This window comes from Carcharodon carcharias, chromosome 6 (genome assembly GCF_017639515.1).
Source record: "Carcharodon carcharias isolate sCarCar2 chromosome 6, sCarCar2.pri, whole genome shotgun sequence".
NCBI classification, from domain to species: domain Eukaryota; kingdom Metazoa; phylum Chordata; class Chondrichthyes; order Lamniformes; family Lamnidae; genus Carcharodon; species Carcharodon carcharias.
Window position 1 is genome coordinate 16,450,135 of NC_054472.1, and position 26,919 is coordinate 16,477,053.

At 43.4% G+C, this 26,919-nt stretch overlaps 1 protein-coding gene across 1 annotated transcript in view; it reads right to left on the reverse strand.

Annotated features, from left to right (window-relative positions):
* bmp6 (bone morphogenetic protein 6) overlaps window positions 1–26,919 on the reverse strand; it is a 122,129-nt gene that overhangs the window by 43,086 nt on the left and 52,124 nt on the right. The window contains exons 3-4 of the mRNA XM_041189393.1: window positions 22,072–22,220; window positions 7,904–8,101 (exon numbers count right to left, since the gene is read on the reverse strand). Coding sequence (XP_041045327.1) covers window positions 7,904–8,101; window positions 22,072–22,220 — 347 coding nt within the window. The remainder of the gene's footprint in view (window positions 1–7,903; window positions 8,102–22,071; window positions 22,221–26,919) is intronic.

Below are 26,919 nucleotides of genomic sequence, written 5' to 3' on the forward strand. Positions count from 1 at the left end.
CACACTGTGGTGATATGGAAGCACACAACACAGACGAGAGGCCCATGATAGCGACATCTGTGATAAGTTGGGGGAGGCACTATGGTATCACATCTGATTGATAGCAACACAGCTCATCATAAAGGGGTATACACAACAGGAGATGTGAAATGGGTGAGATTCTATTTACATTTGTGAACATTATAAACATGTCGTGAACACCCGGGCCACTGTTGTGCTCCAAAATATTTTTAATTTTCCTAACTCCACCACTACGTCTTGGTGCTTCCCCAGCATTCACCAGCGGAGATGGAGGCAGCCAGCTGACTACTATGCCCTGTTGTCTGTGATGAATTTGGCAGGCGCCCTCAAGAGGGCCAAGATGTGGCCCTCATGCAGGGCCCCGGCCTGCTTTGGATGTCCTGCTGCATCCTCCTCAGCCTGTGGAGCTGGAGGTGATGGGGGTCACAGGAAGAGGGGATTGGGTTTGGCCAGGCAGTCCCAGAGTCAGCTGGGTGGATGGCCCCAGGGTACCCAGCTTCTGCTCCTTCTCCCTATGGGTGTCCGAGTGCCCCTGGCTGACTCCTTGAGCAGAAAGGGCAACTGGAGTGAGATCTAGGTGCCCCGCTACTCTCTCGTGTAGCCACTGATGGATGCCACCAATGGCTACAGTGATGGATTGCTGGTCCTGCACTGCTGCAGGAGCAACGTCCGGGACAGAGGTCTCAATGGTGGCCACCAGCGTACCAATGATAGTCTCGGTGCGTTGGCATGCCAGCACTATCACCTCAGACTGAAGGTGGACGGACTCTTCCATTGTGTGTTGCAGTCTGAGGAATGCAGCTGACATCCCTTCCCAATGTTCCCGTGATTGTCGATGCAGCTTCACCAACTGATTTAGAACCGAGTCCAAAGGCTCGTCATCTGACACGGACTCAGCAGAATTGTGGCCTCCAGCAGTGCTCCCAGTGCCTGTAACCTCAGATGTCCCTGCCTCCACCTGCTTGAGGACCAGGTTGTGCACTAAGCTCACCGGATAGTGACCCTGAGCCTGCTCCAGAACTAGGTCCCATCGAGGTGTGTCTCTCTGTGCTGCTGGATGGTTTGGGTGAGCGCTATGATGGGTCTTCGAGGATGCTATCCTCTGGTTCCTCATTCGAGGAGTCGGGGTTGGAGCTAAGTGCCTGGCTTGTGGATGCCCCCGGGAGCTTTCCGGAGGTGCATGTGAAAGAAAGGATAGATAATTAGTGCATGGCAGCCGAGTGCCAAACAGGACAATGCTCTCACAGTATGGTTGTCTGAGGGATGAACTGGTGTAGGGTCCTTCCTTGGGTGTGCACTGCACATCTCACTACCGCCGCAGGCACAGTCCATGTCCTCTCCGGCCAGCTCGATGGCTCAATTCTCGGAGGGAGTAAGGACCTTGATTTCGCCACTCCACCCTTGGTCTAGGGCCTCTCCCTTCAATTGTGTGCAAGCTTGTCCTGCATAAGGGCAGATGGAGTGAGAGAGCAGGACGCATGCCAGGGCAGATGATAAAGGTGCCCTGCCATGTGTGGGTGGCGACTGCAGCCATGGATGGGATGAGGGCACAGACTGCAGAGGACAGGAGGCCAGATGGAGATGTGAAAGTGTGCGAGACAGAGTGAGTGGCGATGTCCCTTGAGGTGGCAGCATGTGAGATGCCAGTGAATTTGTGATGGGCTTGTAAGTGTGGGAGTGGAGAGCGATGAGATGGTTGACTTACCCTGGTGGCACAGCTGAGATCATTCATTCTCTTTTTGCTCTGGATGGCTGACCTCTTCTGTGCTGCGTCAGCACTGAACACTGCTGCCACCGCCTCCCAAGCCGGAGTGGTGAGATTGGCGGAGTTCCTCCAGCCATCACGAGGGTTGACCATCGTGGTGGGCCTCAACCGCATCCAACAGCGTTCCAGTGTGACGTCACTGAATTGCGGACGGGCATTCTTCTCCCCTTTGGGAGCCATGCCTTCTGTGGAGCAGTCCTGGGCTGCAGATAATAAAAAAGCCCTGCCGTTTAAATGTGGTACCCGGAGTGAAGAAGCGGTGAGCTCACAGCGGGATGGGCCAATCAGAAGCCGCCTGCCCGCGATCCGGCGTGCTTCCCACGTGTGCAAAATTAACGTGGTGGGAAGCAGATGACACGGCGGGAAAACCCGCCATCGCAGCCGGCAGGCAGACGCCGGTTTTCGTGCCCGCTGCCGCACTTAGTGCGATGAGTGGAAAATCCCGCCCAAAGTATTAAGAGAATCAATATACAATCTCAATGCATTCGGCCACCACAAAATGAATCCCTTCTACTTGGTGCTCTACGATTTTTTAGAACGCATGATGATTTGGGCACCACGGGCAGGATTTCCCAGCACGCCCGCTCACCACCGCGACCTTCCAGTCCTGCCGAAAGTCAACGGGCTTTTGGCTGGCCCGCTGCACCCCCCATGGCTGATCCCACCACTGCGGGGCTGGAAAATCCCAGCCTATTAGTCTATGAAAACACCGAAGGCAAGAGACTTCCACCCGAAGTTTATTCCTTAAGAGCCAAACCATTTATAGATGGTTCCTGAGAGGAGGTGTGTTGGTTTTAACTGCCACTCTACAACATTGGAACCTGCCTGTGTAGCTCCCAAGAAGCATTGTGCTCTCACACAGGAGTCAAAAATTAGTCCACTTACCCAGGGGTTATAAGTACTTCTTAGCATTCAGAAAACTCTCGAGCAAATATCTGAAATACTTTGAGAAATACAAGATAGAGGAACAATTGTTGTTGACAGACTGCTAGAGGTCGTTAGGGAGTTTTGCCTGTCTATGGCTCACACTTCCTCGGCTGAGAAGCATTTCCATCTCTTTTAGGCTTCGACAGAATTCTCAATCAGAAGGAAAGCACATTGAAGTATTCCTTTCCAAGAAAATAAAATCATCAAGCTGGAGTCCATAAGTCCCAGAACAAAATTGCTCTCACATAAAGTGACTGGAGTTATTCCAGGGATGTAATGTCCATTTGTTTGGTTGGGCATGTTTCTCCTGCCCCATAATGCTGCCACTTAATCTGCATTTCTGCTGAAAGTCATATAGAAGAGTTAATCTAGCAATACCAATGCTACAGTAAAATCTGGAGCACGTAATACAAACAACTCAATTTGCTTGACCAGCATATTACGAGCACTTCTGTTCCAGCAATAGCAGGCTGCAGATCCTGAAAGAGTAGAAGCACCAACCATGCCACTTGAGCAACAGGTGCAACCTGTCCTGTGAAGGAGATACATCTATCTAGACATAGCACTAACGTGTAACTTAAACTGCTTCAGTGCATCAAGAGACGTGGTTGGTTTATGATTGTTCTTTGTTTTGAGACATCACCTTGTGTTCTGGGAGCCATGGAGCTCACTTAAGAAAAACCTCACAGAGGCAGTCCTGCATCAATAAGCAGAAAAAAAAGACTAACTGCAGATCAGAGAAGAAATAGAAAATGTTTCAATGCTCAAGTTGCATCAACCTCGAAACTCCCACCATGCACCTAAAAGTAAAAGTTGTGACACAAATTGCCAGCTTCCACCTCTGCAACATATCCGTCTCTGTCCCCTTCATAAGCACTCTCCTCTTGCTCTCTGTAATTCTCTCCATACCTACAATGCTCCAAGACATCTGCACCCCTCCAATTCTGCCCTCTTGTGCATCTTCGATTTTGATTTCTCCACCACTAACAAATGGGCCTTCCATTATCTATGCCCTAGGCTCTAGAATTTCCTCTCTAAACCTCTCCGACTCACTAACTCTTTCTCATCCTTTTAAGACTCTTCTTAAAACTTACCACTTTGACAAAGCTTTCAGTCACCCGTGTGAACATCTATTATATGGCTGGGTGCCAAATTTTCTTCTATAATGCTCCTACAGAGTACATTGGGATGTTTCACTCTGTTAAGGGTGCTATATAAATGCAAATTGTTGTCATACTCATGAATATATTGAAAATCAGCCGAAGTGTTCAAGATATTATGATAAACGTCATAAAGATTCAATTAAAAATAGCCTATGTTTGCACACTGTTTTACAGAATGCCTATTTATGCCAAATGTGAATATTTTATTATAGTGTACCAAACGCTAAACTTCACTGAGAAACGCTCTAACTTCAACTTGAGTTGTGGATAAGACTTTTATGATAGATTATGATTAGAGTTTACAGCTCACTTATAATCAAAGGGAATGATCAATTCAAATTGAGCAATTTATTTGCAGCTCATTTCTCTCCCCATTGCCATTTTTATGCTCTTCCCAGTTTGCACTGTTCCCCAATCTGAACTGGTCAATTGACCTATTCCCAAGCCTCCTGTTTCTCACTGTAAGGAGTTCAGATGGTGCCTGTCTGCATCAGTGATTTAGCTTTTCTTTTTAAATTGATTTAAATACTAGCCGGGTGATTAATTTTGAGTAGGTTTTCCATTAAGCTTTTAAATAAAAGCCCTTCATTTTTACAGAATGGTTCAAGGGAGGATGGGCTTTAACTATAAGGATAGCTTAGACAAGCTAGGGTTATTCCCCTTGGAACAGAGGAGAGTAAGGAGAGATTTGATAGAGGTGCACAGGATTATGACAGGTTTAGATAAGGTGGACAAAGAAAAGCTGTTCCCAATAGTTGATGGCACAAGGACTAGGGGGCATGGATTTAAGGTTTAAGGAAAGAGATGCTGCGGGGATGTGAGGAAGAGCCCTTTTACATGCCGAGTGGTAATGACCTGGACAACACTATCTACAAAGGCAGTGGAAGCGGAGATGATGAATGGTTTGAAAAGGAAATTGGGGAATAAACATGCAGGGATAGCGCAGGGGAATAGGAATGACTGCATTGCTCCACAGAGAGCTGGCATAGAGTTGATGGGCCAGATGGCCGCCTCCCGTGTCGTACAGACTCAACGATTCTACTGCTTTTCAGGTAGCTACTTGAAAGTTTGAGGTGGCCTATTTTCACATCCTCTTAGTCCCTCTCCCCAAGCACTGGTGAAATCACAAGTTTTGCATAGAAGTAGCAGGTATGTGCGTCAATGTACTGAGTGTGTTTGCTATTTTTAAGTTATTGTTCAAATGAACAATGGCACCAAGGCACAAATCTCTTCGCAGCTCTCGCTGGCGAAGACAGATGTATAAAGGACAAAAGTGTAGTTCTCTTTTATTAATAAAAGCTGAAGGAAGGCTTTGTTCCACAACTTGTGTACTGCAAAAAAAGAACACGCTGAAATATGTAACAAATGATTTTGCTTCTTTTGGGTGGGGATGAGAAACGTGCGCATTTAGAAATGTCGCTGGTATAGTATCAGGAAAAGCTGCACAAACTACCAAACTTCAACTGTTAAATTTGTAATTTTGTCAGATGTTCTGACCAACAGTTTGGACATTCACAGGGAAAGCATTGCCCATGGAGAAAGTGGATAACTGAAAAAATCCCTACATGACAACATCTGTACTGACTTCACCTTAAAACCACTCTCATGGAAGTGGTCCATCACCATCTCGCTTGTTCCCCTCCCTTCTGTCCGTCCCTCTTTATTTCAGCCCTATTTTCTCACACACACTCACACACACTTATTGCCACCCACACACACACACTTATTGCCACCCACAGTCTCCTTATACAGGATACATAAATTAATACAGAATCCAAAATCACAGATTTGTTGCAGCGCAAGAGGAGGCCATTCAGCCTATCCTGTCTACACCAGCTCTCTGAATGAGCAACTCATCTGGTTCCATTCCAGTGACTTCTTCCCATAACTCTGCACATTCATCTTTTTCAGATAACAGCCTAATTCCTTTCTGAATTCCTCGATCAAACCTGCCTTTCATCACGATCTCAGTTAGTGCATTGCAAATCCTAGCCACTCACTGTGAGAAAGAGTTATTCATGTCTCTGTTGTTTCTTTTGCCAATTACCATAAATCTATGCACTCTTGTTCTCAATCCTTTCACAAGTGGGAACAGTTTCTCCCTATCTACATGTGTCAGGCCTCTCATGATTTTGAAAACCTCTGTCAAATCTCCTCTCAGCCTTCCCTTCTCCAAGGAAAACAGTCCCAACTCCTCCAATCTATCTTCGTAACGGAAGTTCCTTATTCTTGGAACAAATCTTCGTAACGGAAGTTCCTCATTCTTGGAACAAATCTCATGAATCTTTTCTGTACTCTCTCTAATGCCTTCACATCCTTGGTAAAGTGCAGCACCTAGATCTGGATGCAATACTCTAGCTGAGGCTGAACCAATGTCTTATGCAAGTTCAACATAACCGCCTTGCTCTTGTACTCTGTGCCCTTATTCATAAAAATGCCTGCTCTTTCAACTTGTTCTGCCACCTTCAATGACTTATGCACAGATGCACCCTGGTCCCTCTGCTCTTGCACGCCCTTTAGAGTTGTACTCTCTATTTTATATTGTCTTTCCGTGTTCTTCCTACCAAATGAATCACCTCACACTTCCTCGCATTGAATTTCATCTGCCAATTGTCCGCCTATTCCACCAACTTGTCTCTGTCCTTTTGAAGTTCTACACTATCCTCCTCAGAGTTCACAATGCTTCTAAGTTTTGTATTATCTACGAGTTTTGAAACTGTGCCTGGTATACCAAGGTTTAGGTCATTGATATATGAGGAAGAGCAAGATTCCCAACACCGACCCCTGGGGAACTCCACTATAACTTCCCTCCAATCTGAAAGATATCCATTAACCACTACTCTGTTTCCTATCACTCAACCAGTTTTGTATCAATGTTTCTATAATCCCTTTTATTCCATGAGCTATAACTTTGCTCACAAATCTACTGTGTGGCCAAGTATCAAATGCCTTTTGGAAGCCCATGTACATCACATCAACAGCATTACCCTCATCAACCCTCTTTATTATCACTTCAAAAAGACTCCAGCAAGTTAGTTAAACACAATTTTCCCTTAACAAATCTATGCTGGCCTTCCTTAATTAATCCACATTTGTTCAAGTAGTTATTAATTTTGTCCTGAATTGTTTCCAGAAGTTTCCCCAGCATCGAAGTCAAACTGACTAGCCTGTAGTTGCTGGGCTTATCTTTACACCCATTTTTGAACATTTGCTATGTCCCTTGCCTCCATGTATAAATCCCCTTTTTGTTCCCTAATCAGCACACTCTTCCCTTTACCCCCTTTTATTATTTATATGCCTATAGAAGACTTTAGGATTCCCTTTTATGTTAGCTACCAGTCTCTTTTCATACTCTCTCTTATTTGCTTTTTCACTTCCCTCTTGAACCTTCTATATTCACCCTGGCTCTACGTCATGTTATCCATCTGTCATTAGCACACTTTCTTTTGTTAACAAAACACCATTTAACAATTCAAATAAAATAGTCTGCCCCTAGTAGGCAAATCAATTTGGAAGACATAAAAAGACAATGCGAAATACTTTAATAGAATGGCATTTTTGGAGGGAGTTGAAACATAGGTTTTAATGGCAGGAATCAACCACATTTAACACTCTTAACAGAGATGACTGAAAAAAGTGTTTGTACATTAATTAGTTATTTGGCCAAAGAGGTCTTATTTATAACTTCAGAGAAAGTTAATTATGTTACAACATTACGTTAGCTTTTCTCTCCAACCCAGGCTACTGAAGGACCCAAGGAAGTTTAAACTGCCTAAATTCAGTTCCCAATAGATACACACCCACAGCACAAAATGACTTTTGATTCAGGAATAAGTGGTAGAAATTCAACAATATATTTTTGGAAGGGCAGATTGCACACTGTAATAACGAAAGTTTTATTCACTCCTAATTTGAAAAGAAACTTTGTTAATAAAACACTACTTAACATTTCAAAGTAAAACATTCTACGCATAATGGACAGGTAATCAAGGACTCAAATCTTTCACTCCCAATTGCTCTTACTTACCAGTTAAACTTGTTGCTCTGGGTGACTCTTGAACTGATGTAGATTTAGTACGGCCTTGGTGTCTGCGTTTGTTTGTAGCCGATCGTGTTGTTCGAATGTGCACCTCACTGACTTTGAAGAAAACCACCATAAAGGGCTGTCTGTCATGTGGTCCATGATGTCCTATCAGGCCTGCCAGTTTGGGGTTGATTCCTTGACCTGCAAGAACATGAGATTCAAATTAAAAATACACAATCAAAACATTTGTTGTAATCTGTATATACTTTTTGCAGCACATGCTAGTTTATTTTCCAATTCAAAATAATTAGGAATATTCCAAAGGCAACATGGGGACACTGCTTCCATACAGAAAGAAGTCATCTCAGTGGGGTTATGGGTTGAAGTCAAGTCTAAATGGATAAAAGTCTCCTTTACATGCTGTCTATGGTCTACAGTTAATTTGGGTAATCCTAGCCCAGCTTGCAGAAGGCTGCTGAGTAAAGACCAGGAACTGAACACATCTGTTTAGCTCAGTGTCATTTATGGCCTTTTCACGTATAACGTTCAGTATGTGCCTTTTTCTTAAAGGCTATATAATGACTTCATTGAAATCCTTCAAACACAAGATCGCTGCTTGACAGATGTACCTGGTCATATGCTCTTTTATAGCCCTGTCCCCATAAACATCCTTGATACTGTGGTGACCTATTCTAAAATTAATTGCTCCTGAGCAATTTTGCAAATATATTCTCGCTGGTCAAATTTCATTCAAAGGATGACATCTTTCTGATTAAAGTCTACAGCTACAAGTCACAAAACATACATTATAGGCCATGAATGATGGTTCAAGTTCTGTAATTCCCTCTCTCCACCTCTCTCTCCCTCTTTAAGCCTACCTCATTGACAAAGCTTTTGTCATCTGCCCCAATCTCTCCTTATGCTGGCCTGTGAGAGATCAAGTAGACTAGGCTAATTAGAGGGGGGGCTCATTAAAATTCTCAATGATCTTGACAGGGTAGACACTGGGTAGATGTTCCCCTGGCTGGGGAATCTAAAACCAGGGGTCACAATCACATGGTAAGGGCTTGGCCATTTAACACTAAGATGAGGAGAAACTTCCTTTACTCAGAGGGCTGTGGAGTGTTTTCAAGACAGGGTACATTCAAGACTCAGATCGACAGATTTTTGGATACGTGTATCAAGATATTATGGAGATAGTGCAAAGAGGAAGAAGTGAATGGCGAATCAGACTCAAAAGGGCTCAATGGCCTACTCCTGCTCAAGCTACTTATATTCTTATGTGGCATGTCAAATTTTGTTTGATAACGCTGTGAAGCTCCTTGAAATGTTTTCCTTTGTTACAGACACAAATTTTTTTTAATCCTGTCATGGGTTGTGGGCATCACTGGCTGGGCCAGCATTTATTGCCCATCCCTAACTGCCCTTGAGAAAGTTGTGGTGAGATGACTTCTTGAGCTGCTGCAGTCCATGTGGTGTAGGTACACCCACAGTGCTGTTGTCGGCGGGGGTGGGGGGGGGGGGGGTCAGTGGAGGAACGGCGATATATTTCCAAGTCAGGATGGTGAGTGGCTTGGAGGGGGACTTCCAGGTGCTGGTGTTCTCATGTGCATACTGCCCTTGTCCTTCTAGATGGTAGTGGCCGTGGGTTTGGAAAGTGCTGCCTAAGGAGCCTTGAGTTCCTGCAGTGCAAGTAATTGTCATACTTGGGTCTTTTGAACATTCTGGTGTAAATACTGCATGATATTAATGACACAGAAAAATCATTTTACTCTGAAGGAGGTTGAAGAGACGGGTTACCGATCCTACCTGTGAGGCAGATGAATATTGTTGGTGATGGTGCCTTTCGGATTACATCCTTAACTCTGCAAGATAAGCCTTTCCACCATCTACAAGGCACAAGTTGGGAGTGTGATGCGATGCTCTCCACTTGTCTGGATGAGTTCAACTCCAACAACACTCAAGTAGCTCGGCACCATCCAGGACAAAGTAGCCCACTTGATTGGCACCCCATCCACAAACATTCACTCCCTCCACCACCAACACACAGTGGCAGCAGTGTGCACCATCTACAAGATGCACTGCAGGAACTCACCAAGCTTCTCTAGATGGCACCTTCTAAACCCACAACCACTACCATCTGGAAGGACAAGGTCAGCAGATGCAAGGGAACACCACCACCTGGAAGTTCCCCTCCAAGCCACACACCATCCTGACTTGGAAATATATTGCCATTCCTTCACTGATCTCCCTCCCCAACAGCACGGTGGGTGTACCTATAGCACATGGACTATAGTGGTTCTAGATGGCTGCTCACCACCACCTTCTGAAAGGCAATTAGGGATGGGCAATAAATGCCAGCCTAGCCAGCAACACCCACATTCCAGAAATGAAAAAAAAAATAATGCAATGCTATTAACTAGAAACTCCTTCAAACCAATTATCAAGCATCATCAGAAGTGTCTACAGAACATAATTCTTAACTTTGAATTATTCAGTTCTTTGTTTCATTTGCTTTTGGGAGTTGGGTGATGCTGACAAGACGATGTTTATTGTCCATCCCTAGTTGCTGTGAAGTGATGGCTCTGACCCTTCTTCAGCAGCTGCAGACTGTGCGGTGACTGTGCTTCCACTATAGACACCTTTGCTATTGCTACACAATAAATTTGACTATTTAAGTAGTTGTGTAGCAAAAAAAAACCATTAAAAGTTAATCATTTGTTTCGATGGTATGCTTCTGATCATTAAATCAATCTTTAAAATGTAATACCATCCCATACAAGAAAACTTGCCAAAAATCTAGCAAAATTTACTTAGCGCTTTAATATAATTAAAATTTCTCGTCAAGCCTGAAAACAGATTCAGATAAGCTCCATACTTGGGCTTGAAAGACAAGTTTTAGCAGAACAATCAGGTTATAGTTAACTCCTTTTTTGAAAAAAAAAAGAAAGGAAATTTTAGGAAGCAAATTATGGGGTAGGGCAGCTTTAAAATGAAACAACATTTCTTTATTGCATACGTGTTCAACTTTTTCCAACTTTCTTCCATCGAGCCCAAGTTCCAACAACTCACACCTGCTTTCCACGGCAACACCGGGGTAGGACTCACTGTTCGACTTGAAGTGTGACAATGGAATAACTATTTGTGGAAAACTCCCTTTTCCCCATGAGCCTGACCGACATGGGTTTTCCAAACGCAGCTTATTCAGCCCAGAAAAATAAAGTTAGGCATCTAATCCAATGGCTAAACAATTATATTTTTGGCATCCTGTAGTTCCATATGAAATAATGACAGGTCAATTCCAAGAAAGACTTTTAAAAAAAAATACATAACTATGTCTAGACATAAGTGACGTGGCAGAAAATAAGGAAAATATTTAACTACGCTTAAACAAATCTGACTAACTCATTACACATTGAACCATATACTAATTCACAATTTTGCTTGTATTCCAATCTGTGATCTCAGTGATGTGAGCAATCCCCTTCTACAGATGTAATGTTTATATTAAATGTTTTGGGCCTGTATAAAAGTAGAGCTGTACTGCTGTGGACTCCCTTTGATGGACCAGACTACAGATTCGAACACGACTATCCGATCAACCAATGAGGTCCCAGTAACAGCATCCAATCAGATTCTAGAACTGTGCCTTAAGTACCAGAATAACCTGTTGTACTAATTAATTAACAATCTCATTCTACTGAGAAAAGTCAACAATTCAGAAGAAAATTGCAACCTTATCCATAAACTTGTTTCAACAACCACCCCCACTCTCTTCGAATTAGCATACTGTATGTTCCCTCATCCAGTCAGCTGATGTCTCAACCTCGAAAGCCCAGAGAGAGGCCGCACAAGAGACAGAGATGAAAAGGAAATGTAATGAGGATGAGTGGGAGAAATGAACCCTTTTACAATGAGAACATTTTATGCGTTGACACGAGAGAATTCAATGAAGTCTTTCCAAGTCCATCCCATCAGTAAACACATTCAGCAGCCAAGGCTACTCCACAAAGTTCCTCGGACTTATTCTTTGTACAGCTCAAGTCACACTCAAGACCAAGTTGATGTATCAATGCAGCACTGAAGGGGATGCTGCACTGTCAGAGGTGCTGTTTTTCCAGTGAGGTGTTAAATCGAGGCTTCCTCTGTCTTCTCAGGTGAACGCAAAAGATCCTATGGCACCATTTGTAAGAAGGGGAGCATCCCAGGAAGCATGAAACTCTCAAACAACATCACCAAAACAGATTATCTGGCCATTATCACATTGCTGTTTGTAGAACATTGCTGTGTGCAAATTGGCTGCCATGTTTCCAGATTATGCAATTCCCTAAATTACAAACATGATTATATTTCAAAAGTATCTCATTGGCAGTAAAAGTATTTGGGATACCCTGGGGTCAAGAAGAGTATTACATAATTGCCAATTGTTTATAGACATAATTATGCCAATGACCCAACTATCGGCTAAGTCAGTGCTGTTTCTCATGCCAACATTTTTAACCTGCTGGTTTGTAAATGTCAATTAAAGATGGCAAGTTGTGAAAAATGAAAATGTGAGGTAGTTTATAAAATTGTACTAAGTATTTTCAATAAATCCCAAAGAAAACACACTTTTTGATTCAGTATGACCGATCTGACATGATACAATTCAATGAGTAATAGTTCTGACTGGTTGGTTATGTGACACACACACGGGATGCTCAGCATGTGACTTGTCAAAGGTTTTCTCTCTCCAATTCTACTCTTATTTGTATCTCAAGTTTGTAAACTGCTTTTAGAGCCATAGGTTGGCTGGGTGATTTGACTCCATCAATGTTGGACATTTAAGCAGAGATGTGGAGGAAATTTTACACATTCTTTAGAATGTTTAGAGTTCTTGAGCTCCCCTAGTGCTGCAAGAGATTTGAATTAACTAGTGTAGTTAAAGTTGGACTCTGCCTTGGTTATAGTTTCTCGCCCAAGTGAGTGCATTTCTCTCACACACTAATTTTTTTTCTGTTCATTCTCAAGCAAAGGTATTATTTATGAAAAGAAACAGAATAAAATTACAAGCCATGTACTTGCATAGAATTTAAACGCAGGAGAAAGCCATTCAGCCCAACAGGTTCATGCTGCCTTTCTTATGCACCACATAAGCCTCCTCCCACCCTACTTTTAACCCCATCAGCATATCCTTCTATGCCTTTCTCCCTGGTGTATTTCTCTCACTTCCCCTTAAACGGATTCATGTTTTTTGCTTCAACTACTCCCTGCAGCAGTGAGCCCCACATTCTAGCTGCTCTCTGGGTAACAAAGTTTCCACTGGATTCATTGGTAACTGCCTTATAGTTACGATGTGCAGTTCTGGTCTCGCCCTCAAGTGGAAAACATCCTCTCCACGTTTCCTGTTATCAAAACCTTTCCATTTTTTGGAAAAAAATAGACCTCTATTTGGACATCCCTCAAGCCTTCTCTTTCCTAGAAGAGTCGCAGCCTGTTCTGACTAACCTTGTTTTGCCCACGGAAGACTAAAATACTGAATTTAAGCCAAGTATCTTATCAATGCTTTCAGTTCTTCATAATTTATAACAAAAACTGTACTTAACAGCCAGATCAGCTCTTTCATTTTGGCAGAAAAGGAGCCCCCACCCCAGTTGCTGAAATGTTCATCTTGCCCTACAAGGTTCTACTTCCAAAAAAATCATTAACAAACAAAATATAATTTTATAAAATAAAACAAAACACCAGTCAATGCCACACTGTAACTCCCTTGATATCCCCAACTGAATAGTTGCAGAATTGACAATGTTCAGGAGAGTGTAGGTATGGACATCAAACCAGTAAAGGTTTAGTCGTTATACTCATACACCAGTTCTTTTAAAAATATGGATTTAACTCCTTCTGCTAAATGTTGTGCTGTTTATACTGCTCCTGCCAATTGCATTGTTTGAATGTACCCACTGAGAGTCATCATCACTTGAGCATAACTGAACTGAATAGGAAATGAAATTTTTGTCCAGCACCTTGTTTTTACAATCTAATTTACCGATTTTGGGGTGTTCTAGCAGTTTCTTCAAGTCACGAGAGAGAATCTAATCCAGTGATGATTCTATTATGGGAATGGCTGTTCTGATTGCAACATGATTACCACTTAACCTTTCTTTAGTTTCTTAATGCAGCAATATTGTTACAGAGACCAACATTGCTGCCCACGGTGATTGTAATATTTTCTTTTTTTTTAATTCATTCATGGGATTTGAGTGTTGCTCGCTAGGGTAGCTATTATTGCCCAACTGTAATTATCCTCGAGAAGGTGGCGGCGAGTTGCCTTCTTGAACCGCTGCAGTGCATGTGGTGTAGGTACACCCACAGTACTGTTAGGGAGGGAGTTCCAGGATTTTGACTCAGCGACAGTGAAGGAACTGAGATATATTTCCATGTCAGGATGGTGAATGGCTTGGAGGGGAACTTCAATGTGGTGGTGTTCCCACACCTCTGCTGCCCTCGTCCTTCTAAGTGGTAGTGGTCATGGGTTTCGAAGGTGCTGCCGAAGGAGGCTTGGTGAATTCCTGCAGTGCATCTTGCACATGGTACACACTGCTGCCACTGTGTGTTGGCATTGGAGAGAATGAATGTTTGTGGATGGGATGCTAATCAAGCGACCTGTTTCCTGAGTGGTGTCAAGCTTCTTGAGTGTTGTCGGAGTTGTACTCATCCAGAGTATTCCATCACACTCCTGACTTGTGTCTTGTAGATGGCAAACAGGCTTTGGGGAGTCAGGAGGTGAGTTACTTACCATAGAATTCCCAGCCTCTGACCTGCCTTTGTAGCCACAGTATTTATATGGCTAGTCCAGTTCAGTTTCTGGTCAATGGTGACCCTCAGGATGTTGATAGTGGAGGATTCAGTGATGGCAATGCCATTGAATGTCAAGGAGCGATAGTTAGATTCTCTCTTGTTGGAAATGGTCATTGCCTGGCACTTGTGTGTTACGAATGTCACTTGTTGTTTGGCAGCCCAAGCCTCGATATTTTCCAGGTCTTGTTACATTTGGACATGGACTGCTTCAGTATCTAAGGAGTCGTGAATGTTGTGCAATCATCAGTCAACATCCCCAGTTTTCACCCAATGATGGAAGGAAGGACATTGATGAAGCGGCTGAAGATGGCTGGGCTGAGGACACTACCCTGAGGAACTCCTGCAGTGATGCCCTGGAACTGAGATGATTGACCTCCAACAACCATCTTCCTTTGTGCTAGTTATGATTCCAACCAGCAGAGAGTTTTCCCCTGATTCCCATTGACCCCAGTTTTGCTAGGGCTCCTTGATTCTCTATTAAAAGTCATATATGAGTAGCTTTAATTATCTTTCGACTCTCTATCCATTTTGTATGTTTTACTTAAAGCTGTCCGGTTTGCATGATGGTAGCGGGTAACATGAAGCAGATTGGAGGGTACGTATTTGGGGTTTTGGAACAGTAAAGGAGGTAGTTTTGGGGTACAGCAACACTGATGGAGATTTCCAGGGTTTGACAAGAGCGGTGGGGGTTGAGGATATGAGGAGTGGGGGGTCAAGGGTATGAGAACACTTTTGGGATAAAGGCCAGGGGCCATTGCCAGAGGTGGAATCAGCAAGGAGAGCAGGAGGAAGGGAGGGATGGGAGGTGCCAGCAGTGGAGAGCAACAGACTGTGGAATACGGAAGATGGTCCAAGTCAGACTAGGCAGATGGAGCAGCAGTCTGCTAATGTTAGGCAAATACAACACTGGGGTATACTGGACTGGGGGATGGGTTCTCAAGATCTGGCATCAGTGGTCAAGATCTGATACGGGAGTAGGGGAAAGCTGACGGTCCTGCAGTATTGACTGGATAGAGGTACCAGAATCTATCAGTACTTGGACATGGAGGATCCTGAAGTCAAGTAACCATGGGGAAGTTAGTTCCAAGTCTGGTCATACTTGGAGCTAGATACTGGGACCCTGGCTCCAGGGGCATTGCAGGGAGTGGAATCTGAGACCAGTGGAGGGTACCAGGGTTGGCACAATTGCCTTCAGTGATGCTCCTCCTCCCAAGGACTGCTGGTACTGAACAGCCACTGACCTCTAATGGCCAGCAGCTCTTGGAGGTGGGGAATTCATCCTGGAAGCCCCAGGAACCTCGACAGAAAACAGGTTGGCACCCAGTTGGATTTAAGTAGTGTTGGGGCGCTGAGAAATGGCTATGGTGGGGCTGCCACTGGCTCTCCAGCTGGCAGGTGGACCCAACATGGCAGCCATTAAACCCAGCCCATTGCCTGCACTGTTTTCTACAGCACAATATTGCCTACACTTCTAAAGTAGGTTTTGGCTGTGAAGTGTTCTATAAATTCTACTTTTTTTTTTAAAGCCGTAAAAACAGTTTGTTACACAGTGCATTTATTTCACTTACTTCATTACAATAGATCCATTCCAGTGCAAAAGTAAGCATTAACAAAAGGCAGAATTCCTGCCACAGACTGTGGTCAAGTGCTTGTGCTAAAATATGAGCAAGTTATTAACACAAGTTCCAAGCTTCAGTATGAGTAGCCAATGAAAGGGTTTTCACATATAACAGAAGCAATGCCCAAAGTTCTTGAGCCCTAGAACCTAATGAAGAAGTGGGAAAAGAGACTGAAACACTGAATTGGACAATTATCACACCTAGAAAAAAGTGCTTGTAAACACCTTTAATGACAATCTAACACATTAATTCTCAAAGAGGGTTTAACACTTCAGTCTTCACGTTGGAACAGGCGATTCTATGATGGCAAGAGGAGCCAGTTGTCAGGGTGCTCTGGCCACTATCGGATAGTAAGAGTGGAACCAAGTAAGGATAGTCCCACTAATAGTGACAAGAGATAATTGAGCAACCACACCCAAGGCTGCAAAGACGTCAAGGAGAGAAAATGCACCACTTCGGTTACGTTCCAATAGAATCTCTGGTCTAGAAAGGGATCTCTTTAAAGGTTGTCAAACAACGCAAAGGAAATCAAGGACGAAATCTCAGGAAGAAATCTGCAGACAAGTTCAAGCAAAGATCAAAAACCACGTTGGAATTGTTGATGATAATAGCTACAAGACTGAGATAGGGAAAATGTATTGAGAAAGAGAAGAATTTCCTCAGTTAGCACATTGTCACTTCAATAGGAATGAAGCGTTACTTAACCCAGTTCTAGGTAATGAGGCAAGCAGGCAATTTAGGAGACATTAGCAATGTCAATATAATTTTTATAACCTCTTTATAATGGCACACCTACTCTAAGTCCAATCTAATTCAGATCTGGTACAAGTTGAGCATTAGCTCTTTGCTCTTGTACTGTTTACCTCAAACTGCAGAATCAAAGGTTCTGTTTTCCTTCTTAAAGGCAGCCGCTTCACCATTGGTGGCGTGCATTTATCTTTCTAGACTTTAGGCTCTGGAGTATCCTCCTTACACCTCTCAACCTCACGTTCCTTCGTTAAGACATTCCTTAAAATCTACCTCTTGAACCAAGCTTTTGGAAGAGGAGGTGTGTCTGTGTGCGTACGCGCACTTGGGGTGGGGGTGGAGGGTGGCAGTGTGCGCTGTTGGGAAGAGGTGTGTGAGGTCTGCAGCTGAGGGAGTGGTGGGGGGGGTGAAAGGAAGAGGTGTGTGCATGGCTGATGGGGTGGGGGGGGTGGCGGTGTCATGGGGAAGAGGGATGTTGGGTAGGTGTGTCTATCTGTAGCTGTGTATGTAGCGGGGTGAGAGAAGCTTCACGTTTCTTCTCTCACCCGGGAATGCGGTAATTGACTAAAACCTACAGAGTACCTAAAATAATAACATTTTTACAAAGTGCTTTAGAAACACAAATTTTCATAGTTATATGAGATGTATTATTACATCTATAAATAGACAAACGTTTAACAATTATATACCAAATGTTACCATGCTGCTTTATTGATATTTTGTTTTTGCTGGCATCTGGGGTCACATTAATTTGAGTGTTAAAATTGGGTTACACTGAAAAATTGTTTGGGATGCACAGAGTTAGATAGCTGCTTGATTAAAAAAAAAAGGTATATTAACAGTTATGGGGTGTGAGCAAGATAGTTTGAAGGAATAATTGGGTCAGATGTTTGGAACACTGCCAGAGACCTAGTGGGACAGATGATTAACCTCTATCCTTTAACTTGCTATTGTGCACCAAAATGTTTTGGTCTCGAGCTTTCCACAATTTTCTTTACCAAAGCATCCAGCCTTCGACAATAACCTGATTTTAAGTCTGACCTCTGCATATCAAACCACCCCAGATTCACTGTGATGATAAAGGATCCCAAAACCACTCTTAACCACGACCGTGTGCATCAGTACAGGTCAATTGGCAGCATTTGTATCTCTCAGCTAGGAGGTTGGAAATTGGGCCTACATATCAGTACAGAAGGGGGTGCTGCATTATTGGCAAACAATTCTTTAATACAATAAAAGTGTAGCTCCCATCTGCTTGCTCAGCTGAATATTACAGATCCCATGGCGCTGCTTAAAGAACAGAGAAATCTCCTAGCATGCGGGTCAGTATTTCTCCCTCAACTGTAACAAACCAGTGTACAGATGAACTGGGCGTTTATCTTGGTGCTCTTTTGTGAGGTGCTGCTGCTGCTTCTCAATGGCTGTAGCACTTGCCTAGACAAGAGAGTTATTATAAACTTAACTACTTCTGAATTCCAAAGTGCTTGGAGAAGTTTTGCTGTGAAAACAACAGGAGGGGGGCAGTTTTCAACTGCCCGCCGCACGTTATTCACCTGAAAAATGGGCAATTGGCAGAGGAGAACTCAGGTGGACCTTCAGGCAACTCTTCGACCCCAAGGCCTGCACCATTCAACTTTCACAAGCATTGGTTTAAATGGGTGCCCAGCACTCCCAGGAGGTAAGCTGAATATGGAAATCGAGCATCCTATGCCCATTGTGGGGGCACAGACCACAATTTGTGTGTAAAAAATGGACAGACATGTGCCACAATTGAGACACCCAATGGCACCAGCTCTTGAATGGCCTAACCAGCCATTCTTAAGAGGGACCCACCGCCCACCTTTCGAGGAATAGTTTTGCTTATTGTTTATCTTAAAAAAAAAAGTTTTATGGGACCAAGAGACCCAAGCTTGCTTATTGGATCCATGAGGTTTTCCAAACCCAACAAGCTGCTGAGATTGGTGCCTGCAACTCGCTACTGAATGCAAATGAGGCCTCACCCTGAAAATGGCCCCATTTTGGGCACAGTTTGTAAAGCTCCCTTTATATGAAGGCAAGTATTATTCATCTGTTTACAAGGTGTGGCTCCTAATCTTGGGTGAGATGGGGTGGGGGGTGGTGAGGAGGTGTGGAAAGGTCAGTTAAACAAGACAGGTGCCAATAACTTCAGTCTGGCACTAATTCGTGAGCCAGACCACCATTCTATGGGTGAAAACTCAGACAGTATTTACTCACACCAGTCAAGATGTGAGAGTAATTGAATAACTGTTGTGCCAATAGCTTCCCCCTACTTGAAAAAGCGTTCTGCCATACGTCTCAGAAAAGTTTGGCTGAAAGATTTCCAATCTGGCCAGACGTTTGGCAGCTGCTTGTGGACATGTGGTAAGCATTCCTCCTGCATGGGGACTAGCTTTGAAACTGACTGGAACCTGTGAAGAGGATTTCCGGAGAGGGTGTCATCTGGGACTTTTCCATAGTTCAACCACAAACCCCAGTTGTACAAACAGGGTTGGGGGGAGAAAAATAGCAAGCGCCTGAGCAAGCCAATAAAGCACCATGCTGAGTCAGCAATCCAGTCACTTGTGGGTGGGATACAAACATACGCCCAAGACAGGTTTACAGGTATCATTGCAACTCTAAAGATTTGAAGGGATTGAGACTAGGCCAAAGGGCAGTGTGCGTGTGCCAGCCAATAGGAATCACAAAACGTTGAGTTTCCCTTCCAACCAGCTACGTGGAAACAAGTTATGTTTTAGGTCTACAGGTCTCATCCCATCTGCTGGGCATTTTGCCCGAAAAACTGGAGAGAGTTTTGGATCGATGACACCCTACTCCTTCAGATGACATAACTTTAGAATCAGGTCTTGCATTCTGCTCAGGGTTCTGGCAATACTTCCTTACCTCAGGAATCTACTACTTCCAAATGTCAGCAACAAAAAAAACGAGCACTGCATACTACCGAGCGAAACACAGCTCAGACTCCAATTTCAATTCTTGGTCAGTGCCATGTTTTTTGTAGGGGAGCTAGATCATTTGAGAGGGTGGTCACCTCTGTCCTTTCGCGAGTCACCCCAGGCCCAGGTTAAGGGTCCCACGCTGTGGGTTGCGAGCCCTGGCCAACAGATGAACCAGCGAATATTCAACAGTGATGGCAGAAGACCTACGGCCTCGAGGGACGATGGCTGCTTACAGGTGGAGTGTTCTTCGGGTAGAGGGCTTGCGTTTCCATTCAGCACATGTGAGGGATGCAAGGGGAAACCGCCCCATGTATTCTTACCCTTAGTCATCTTGTTCACTGAAATTGAAAATGGGAGGCTCCTATGAGCAGAGCACAGGACGGCGAGGTGTGGAGAAATGGGCATAGGGTCTGCCCTCAGGCAGATCACTACTACTACAATGCTATTTGACAGAGTCAGGATAATCAGGAGCTTGGTGGGGAGTGGGGGGCTTCATTACAATTAGCCTCATTAACTTATATTTACCCAGATAAAATGTAACTGGTGAGGAACACTTAATCAGGATCAAAAATGTTTCCCTTTACACATTTAGCTTTATGCACTGTTTGGCTGTCCCGAAACCAATGACAAAATATTAGTGTTCACAATGATTCAGTCATATTCCTTTCTGAGATTAGCCCCTGCCCTATCCTGGACCAGCTGATCTGAACTAGGTAGGAAGTAACTACTTCAGTCCTTCATTTTCTTTTTGTGAGTCGCTTCAATCCATTTTGATTAAACTTGCAGGGGGTAAAGTTATAATCCACAGGAAGGAATTGAAGGGTCCAGAAAGGAATGCTTCCTGCATTCGAGTCAGAAATGTTCAAGCTAACTTCAGCGTAACTAAAAACCTGTAAAAAGCAAATAGCCAGAAGTCAACTAAAAATAACAGAATCTCGCAGACTAGAAATAGACACTGTGTTGTCAAGAAAAAAGATTTTGTCTGCAGCACTGTAAATACAGATGGAGTGGGAAAAAACTTGTTGCTATCGTTTAAAGCAGCATTGGAAGACAAGTCACATCTATTCATAAAGGGACATGCACGCTTCCAATTTCTTGGATAGATATACACAGAATCCTGCACATTTTATGGTTTACTAAATAATCTTGCCACAGCTAAAGCGGGGAGTGTGGCTCCTAACCTTGGGTGAGGTAGGGTGGGGAGGTGTGGAAAGGTCAGTTGAACAAGACAGGTGCCAATAACTTCGGTCTGGCACTAATTCGTGACCTGACTGCCATTCTACGGGTGAAAACTCAAGAGAGTATTTACTCACGCCAGTCAAGGTGTGAGAATAATTGAATAACTGTTGTGCCAATACCTTCAAATACCTCCCTACAATAATCCAAAAGGAAATCCATTAATTAAAAACATTTACTCCATAAATGGGGAATTATTAGACTGAGACGGGGGGGGTGGTAAAAATTAATTGACTGGACACAAAAGTAGGCAGATTTGATTCAAATTAATTTAAAAGGAATAAAGCTTTTCCGAAGTGAAAAAAACAAAGCATTGGAAAAACTTCGCAGGTCTGGCAGCATCTGTGGTGAGGGAAACAGAGCTAACATTTTAAATCATGATGACTTCTTTGGAACCTAACACTTCCGAGTTCCGAAGGAGTCATATTGGACTCGAATGTTAACTCTTATTTCTCTCTCCAAAGAAGCTGCCAGATCTGCTAAGTTTTTCCTCACATTTTGCTTTTATTTCAGATTTCCAGCATCTGCATTGTTTTGCTTTTATTGTAAAGTTTTCCAGCTACGTTTTCACAAAGATTGAGCTATTAATGGGCTAAAGAATAGGGGGAAAAAGATGCATCACCCTCGCAATAACTAACACAACTTCACCAAATGTTATTTTGTGCAACAGTTAAATACATTGCACTGTTATGCCTAACCTTAAATCAATGAAGTAGGCGACACAGGGGAGTTGACCCTCGCTTTGTAAGCAACGTAACTGCTTAAGTCTACCCACCATCAGTGGCCTGCACGTGCAGCTGGAGTCCGAGGTTGTGCTGTGGGCTCATCACCCATAGATTGCTGGTAGCAGTGATGTCAAAAACCTGCCAGCCTTCTTCTGAGGCCCAAACCATCCGGGTATCCAACAGGAACAAATCCGTATCCCTGCCGAAGGGGAGGAAAAGAAAAGGTGAATTCTTGAGCCTCAGAACACTCCTGTAACACCTCTCGGGCTTTCGCACTTAATTAGTGTTAGATTTCGGAAACAAAAATCCAAATTGTTTTCAGATAAAAGCTTATAACAAAAGCACCCATTGCCAAAACTAAATTGTATTTATGTGTAGGCCAGGCCAGGTAAGGTAGGCAGAAGTTCTTTCCTAAAAATTGTTTTTTTTTATATACAGAAATCTGGTAGCGACATAGTCACCATTAAAGATTCTACCTTCCTTATAAACAGAATTTAAATTCCTCAACTGGCATGGTGGGTCTTGAACTCTCGATCTCTGGATCGCTAGTTCCGATAGGAATAGGTGTTAACTTTGGAAAGCAGCCAAGAGGCCTCACAGTCAGTACGCATTACTGCAGCAGCTGACTTTCTCATCTGCTTTCAAAGACAGAAGAGAGGGTGGAGTTTTGATCATTAAGGAGGATGTAGTTGTTCTTAAAAGGAATTACTGACTGCAGGAAGGAATTAAAGCAAATTGGGTGCAGCTGGATCAAGTAGTTGGCACAAAATTTTATCAGCTCCATGCCCTCGGGGCAAGGATTCAAGATGAGGCATTGTGTGTGCAAATAAGGGATACACAAAGTAATATCAGTGTTAATTACCCGGTTACTCACTTGTCTGATAGGGATCAGTCAAATCTTGATGGAGGCAGGGTGGAAGCATTTATGAATATTAATAATTTTTTTTGCCTTAAGTGTCAGCCGTGGCTCAGGTGGTAATGCTCTCGCCTCTGAGCCAGAAGGTGGTAGGTTCAAGTCTCAACCCAGGAAGTGGGTGCAAAAGTTGAATCTGACACTCCAGTGCAGTGCCGAAGGGGTGCTGCACTGTTGGAGGTGCTGCTTTTCAAATGAGAATTTTACCTGAGGCCCCCTCTCAGGTGGCTGTAAACGATCCCATGGCACTATTTTGAAGAAGAGCAGGGGAGTTCAACCAGGTGTCCTGGCCAATATTGATTCTTCAATCAACATCACAAAAACAGATTATCTGGCCATTATCACATTGGTTTTTGTGGGAGCTTGCTGTGCACAAATTGGCTGCCACATTTCTTACATTGCAACCATGACTACACTTCAAAAGTATCTTATTGGCTGTCAAGCACTTTGGAACATCCTGTGGTCATGAAAGGCACTATATAAATACAAGTTTTTTCTTTTGTATTCAGGATGTCGCAATGAATAATTTCCTAGTTTTAGTGCTTGGCAATGACTTCTGCAATGGAGTCTGACTTCCATGTGCAGGGGACCCTGTTGGCAAGTTATCGTAGCTCCATCAAATTTCAGTTAGTCAGAGCTTCCTGCTGCCGATAATTTAATTAGTGTCAAGATTTCTCAAAGGAGGGGCTGATTAGGGGATTGCTAGATAAGACTTTGAGATGACAAGGTTTCTAAAATAACACAAGCAGTATATTTTGCTCAAGGGAACAGGGTGTTTAAGTTGGATAGGGAAGGGCATACTGTGGAGTGGGGCACCAATAGGAAATACAAAAATGTTAGGCTAGATCACAGGATGTTCTTGCCTTCCAGAATGGGTTAATGAAACGTATGATCGGTGTAGATTCACTGTAAGCCTATGGACAAGTTCCTAAGAGTCCAGCACTATCTCAGGCTAAAATGGAAGTTGCTGAAAAGCAACTATAATCATTGATTCCAATTACTTGCTTGATGAGATCTTGATCCACTGCTTTGGAGTTTGGAAAGGGATTTGCCATTTTTTTGTCTCCCCCAAGAGACTGTGTTCAATCGCTCCACTATCTGTCACCATGGATACGGTTACCTGGGCCCCAAGCTCTGGAATCACCTCCCTACACCTCTTTCCCTCTTTAAGACGCCATTTAAAACCTCTCTGGCCCAGCTTTTGGTCATCTGCCCTAATATCTCCTTATGTGGCTTCATATGTGCTCTTGTGAAGAAACTTCAGACATTTAGTTCCATTAAGGCTCTGTGTACAAAAGTTGTTGTTGACACAATAAAGATTGGAAAAATACAAAAACCATAAAGTGGACAAATAAGGCAAAAAATGTCAAAAGTGGTGATGGTCTTAGCTTGGCATCTATCAGGCTTTAGTCATTCAGTAGCCTCAGGACTGGCATTGCAAAGTCTGGAAAATCCTGGTAGAATTGAGCAGCCACTCACTAAAGGTGCAGTGTCCTCAACTGCACCACAGCTACAGAGGGCTCCTTTATTCTTTCTTTTTGAGTCCCCAGGGTGTGGTCATTTACCACACAGCTTGCCACCCAACACTATAACAGTTCAGACTGTACCAGAGATGACGTTTCAGCTTCAAGCTAGGCAGACAGTCTCTCATCAGGCTGGGTGATGAGGAAGAAGATTGAGAGGGAGCAGCTCGCCCCCATTCTGTTCCATAAAGATAATTGGTCCAGATTGGTCTCCTGTTGACAATTCCATAGAACAGCACCTCCCAAATACCTTTGAACAGTGGGAGTTGTGGCACACCCTGGATTTTTTCTCTGCAAGGTTCTTGCAGCATTATGACATCTGATGTATAATTTGAGAGAGATGTTATAGCTGTTCAGTACTTGCTGGGCTTATAGACCCTGTTATCATTCTCAATTGTTTTAATTGTACAGCAACTAGTTCTGTGTTGGAAGGGTTTAACCAAAGGAGTGCAATATTCTCCAGCTGATCAGCAGAGCTGGTGCCAAGCTATGCAACATTTGTGCATTAGCTTCTCAAGTTGAGCCTATTATCAGGTCATTTCTGCTCTGGATCTTCCGAGAGACCTTGGTGAGGTGCTTCAAGTAGGGAAGTGTGCAATCTAGAAATTATTCCTAGATGTAGTGGCTTCGGGTCACCAAGGGATGTTGCACTCTTGTGACGTGTGGGCGTGGTTAAGATGAAAACACGACAACACTGTCTTCAACACACTAAGTTTCAGCTTCCACGTTGTGTAACAGCCACTGATGACTGAGACGTCTTTGGTCAATGGAGGTGCAGTGCTCTTATGCTCTCATTTTGCATGCTATGTTCACCCCAAGCAGCAAACCACAGACTAAATCCAGTTACCAGTTCCAAATGGCTTTGAGGAACCATAGAACAGTTACAACATAGAAAGGGGCCATATGGTCTGTCATGTCCATGCTTTTTGCACATGCAACTCCCCTAGTTCCACTCCCCTGCCATTTCCCTGTAGCCCTGCAAATTGTTTTTCTTCAATTATCCAATTCCCTTTTGAAAGCCACGATTGAAGCTGCCTTCACCATTCTTAGGCAGTGCATTCCAGATGTCAACTATTTACTGCATAAAAGATTTTCCTCATGCCACCATTGCTTCTCTTGCCATTCACCTTAAATTGGTGTCCCCCCGGTTCTTGATCCTTCAGCCCAACAAGGACACTTTCTCCCCGCTTACTCAGCGTTTTGAACACCTCTGTCAAATCTCCCTTCATTTTCTCCTTGGAGAAATCAACACGAGTTTCTCCAATCAATGCCCACAATTCCTCATCCCTGGAACCATTCTCATGAATCTTTTCTGCACCTTCTCTAATGCCTTGACTATCTAAAAAAAACTGCGGAGAATTTTACAAGGGGCGGTGTATTTTTATCTCCAAAAAAAAAAAAAAGCATTTGACAAAAAGTGGCTACTATTTGAACTTGAAATAGTGGGGATTCAGGCATGACCTGGGAGTGGATAAAAACTGGATCGGATGCACTGGTTCTTCATTGGAATTATGTTGATGTATTGGTGTCCCCTGAGATGGTTGCCCTAGGGAATCAATCATAAAAACTTACAGCACAGGAGGCCGCCATTCAGCCCTTCATGCCTGTGCTGGGCACATATCCTGTTGGGTTTGTTTTGTCCTTAACCCCATAAATTCCTCATGCTAAAGTACCTGAACAGCTCCCCTTGGAAATCATTTATCGAATCAGCTTCCACCACCTTCTCAAGTAGAGAACTTGGACCCTGACAACTCAGTGAAAACATTTCATCTCGCCTAGCTCTTTTGTCAATGATTGGTAATCTATGACCTCTTGGTATTGACCCATATGCCAGAGAGAATAGATTTTCTCTATCCAACCTCAAAAATCTATCATCTTGAAATTTTCTACTAGGCCACTTCGGCTCTATCCCAAGGTTAACAGGCCCAACTTTTCCTGATAACTGAAGTTCCCATCCCTGGTAACCCTCCTCTACACCTCTTTTTTAAAATATCTTTCTTCAAATGTGGTGCCCACAATTGCCCATTATACTACAGCTGAGGCATAACTGCAGATTTATAAATTTCCAGCATGATCTCTTTTGTTTTATATTCTACTCCTCTATTTGGAACACTCCAAATAACCCCAAATGACCTCCAAATAATCCATGTGCTTCTTTAAGCCAGTTTACCAACTTCCCCTGTCACCTTTAAGGATTTGAGTATATGGACACCGAAGTCCCATCCACAATTTCCAAAATAGTACCAGTTATAGTATTCAATATTTCCACATTAATCCTCCCAAAACCTGCTCCAACTAATATCTATGTACATATAATTTCCACTGGAGAGCACTGGTTCTTGCACCATTACCTCTGGAATCGCTCAATGATCTATTCTTGGACCCCTCATATTTCTCATTCGTATGCTGTCCATTGGCAACATCGTCTGAAAATACATCAGATTCCATGATGGCATGCAACT